We start from the raw sequence: 1256 nt of genomic DNA on the forward strand, positions 1-1256 counted from the left end.
TAAAAGATGGAAATAAAAACACCTATCCTGCCTTTATGCCTGGGTCGTGAGGCTAAAGCAGAATCATGAATTTAAAAGCACTCTGAAAACCGAGAATATTACGTGAAGTGAGATAAGCCAGGTACAGGAAGAGAAGTACTAGAAGTCCTCAGTCATAAGTGAGACCCCCCCAAAATGAACAAGTCAATTAAAAAGTAAGCAAGAAAGACACAACAGTCACAAAATTTGTTGAACTTTCAGAAGGAGAGAACAGAACTGAGGCCACCAGAGGAGGGAAGCGGGGAGGGTTAGCAGGAAATTGGTAAAAGGCCACAAAAAATGATTACATTGTGCAATGTTGAATATACTACTTATCTTGATTTGAGCATCACATATTGAACACTGATATTGATATACAATGCTGGAATCCACAGATATATACAATCGATTATGTTTCAATAAAAATAAAATAAAAGCACTCTGAAAATTGGTATCATCTCATAATGGAAGAACTTCTATAATTTTCATAATTAATGAAAATAGGTCCAGTTTTTCTCAAATGAATTTATTGGTGCTCATTTTCAAATGCACAATCCTTGAAAAGACTTTCTTCCTAATAACTAATAATATTCATCTTATGCTTTCTTGATAATTTCTTTCGTCATGGAAATATTTTTTTTTTTATGTTTCAGATATTTTTTATTATCTCTACTATCTAAAAATTTAAATCAGTCTCTTAACAGTTCTGCCGAGTTGATATTTGGTTTTTTTTTTCCGTTAAATTTTTATTTTGTCAATATACACTGTATATGATTATTATGGCCCATCACCGACACCTCCCTCCCTCCTCCCTCTCTCCCCTCCCCCCCAAGAATGTCCTGTCATGGAAATATTTTGATTGACTTTATTTTGTTGTGTCTTCAGAGAGACTTCTTTTTTATTTTATTTCAATGTCTTTCCATCTGAAGAATTCTATATTCTGAAGAGAAATAATGAGAAACCAAGTATATGATAAAGAACGTCAGCTGACAGATGGTTGTCCTTTCTGCATGCAGGGACAGAATGGAGAGCCTGGTGCTAAGGGGGAGAGAGGGGCTCCAGGTGAGAAAGGGGAAGGAGGCCCTCCTGGAATTGCAGGACCCCCTGGAGGTTCTGGGCCTGCTGTAAGTACTCTCTCTCTCTTATTCTCTCTCTCTGTCTCTCTCTCTCTGTCTCTCTCTGTCTCTGTCTCTGTCTCTCTCTCCCCCACCCTCTCTCTCAGCCTTCTAATGGAAAAC

The 1256-nt window shown here is 37.6% G+C and overlaps 1 protein-coding gene across 1 annotated transcript in view; it reads left to right on the forward strand.

Annotated features, from left to right (window-relative positions):
* Positions 1-1256, forward strand: part of LOC103601321 (collagen alpha-1(III) chain-like) — a gene marked incomplete at its 3' end in the record, with an annotated part of 16690 nt that overhangs the window by 13440 nt on the left and 1994 nt on the right. The window contains exon 25 of the mRNA XM_008585707.1: positions 1035-1135. Within this exon, the coding sequence (XP_008583929.1) occupies positions 1035-1135 (101 nt within the window). The remainder of the gene's footprint in view (positions 1-1034; positions 1136-1256) is intronic.

This window comes from Galeopterus variegatus, unplaced genomic scaffold (genome assembly GCF_000696425.1).
Source record: "Galeopterus variegatus unplaced genomic scaffold, G_variegatus-3.0.2 Scaffold3679, whole genome shotgun sequence".
In the NCBI taxonomy this organism is placed as follows: Eukaryota; Metazoa; Chordata; class Mammalia; order Dermoptera; family Cynocephalidae; genus Galeopterus; species Galeopterus variegatus.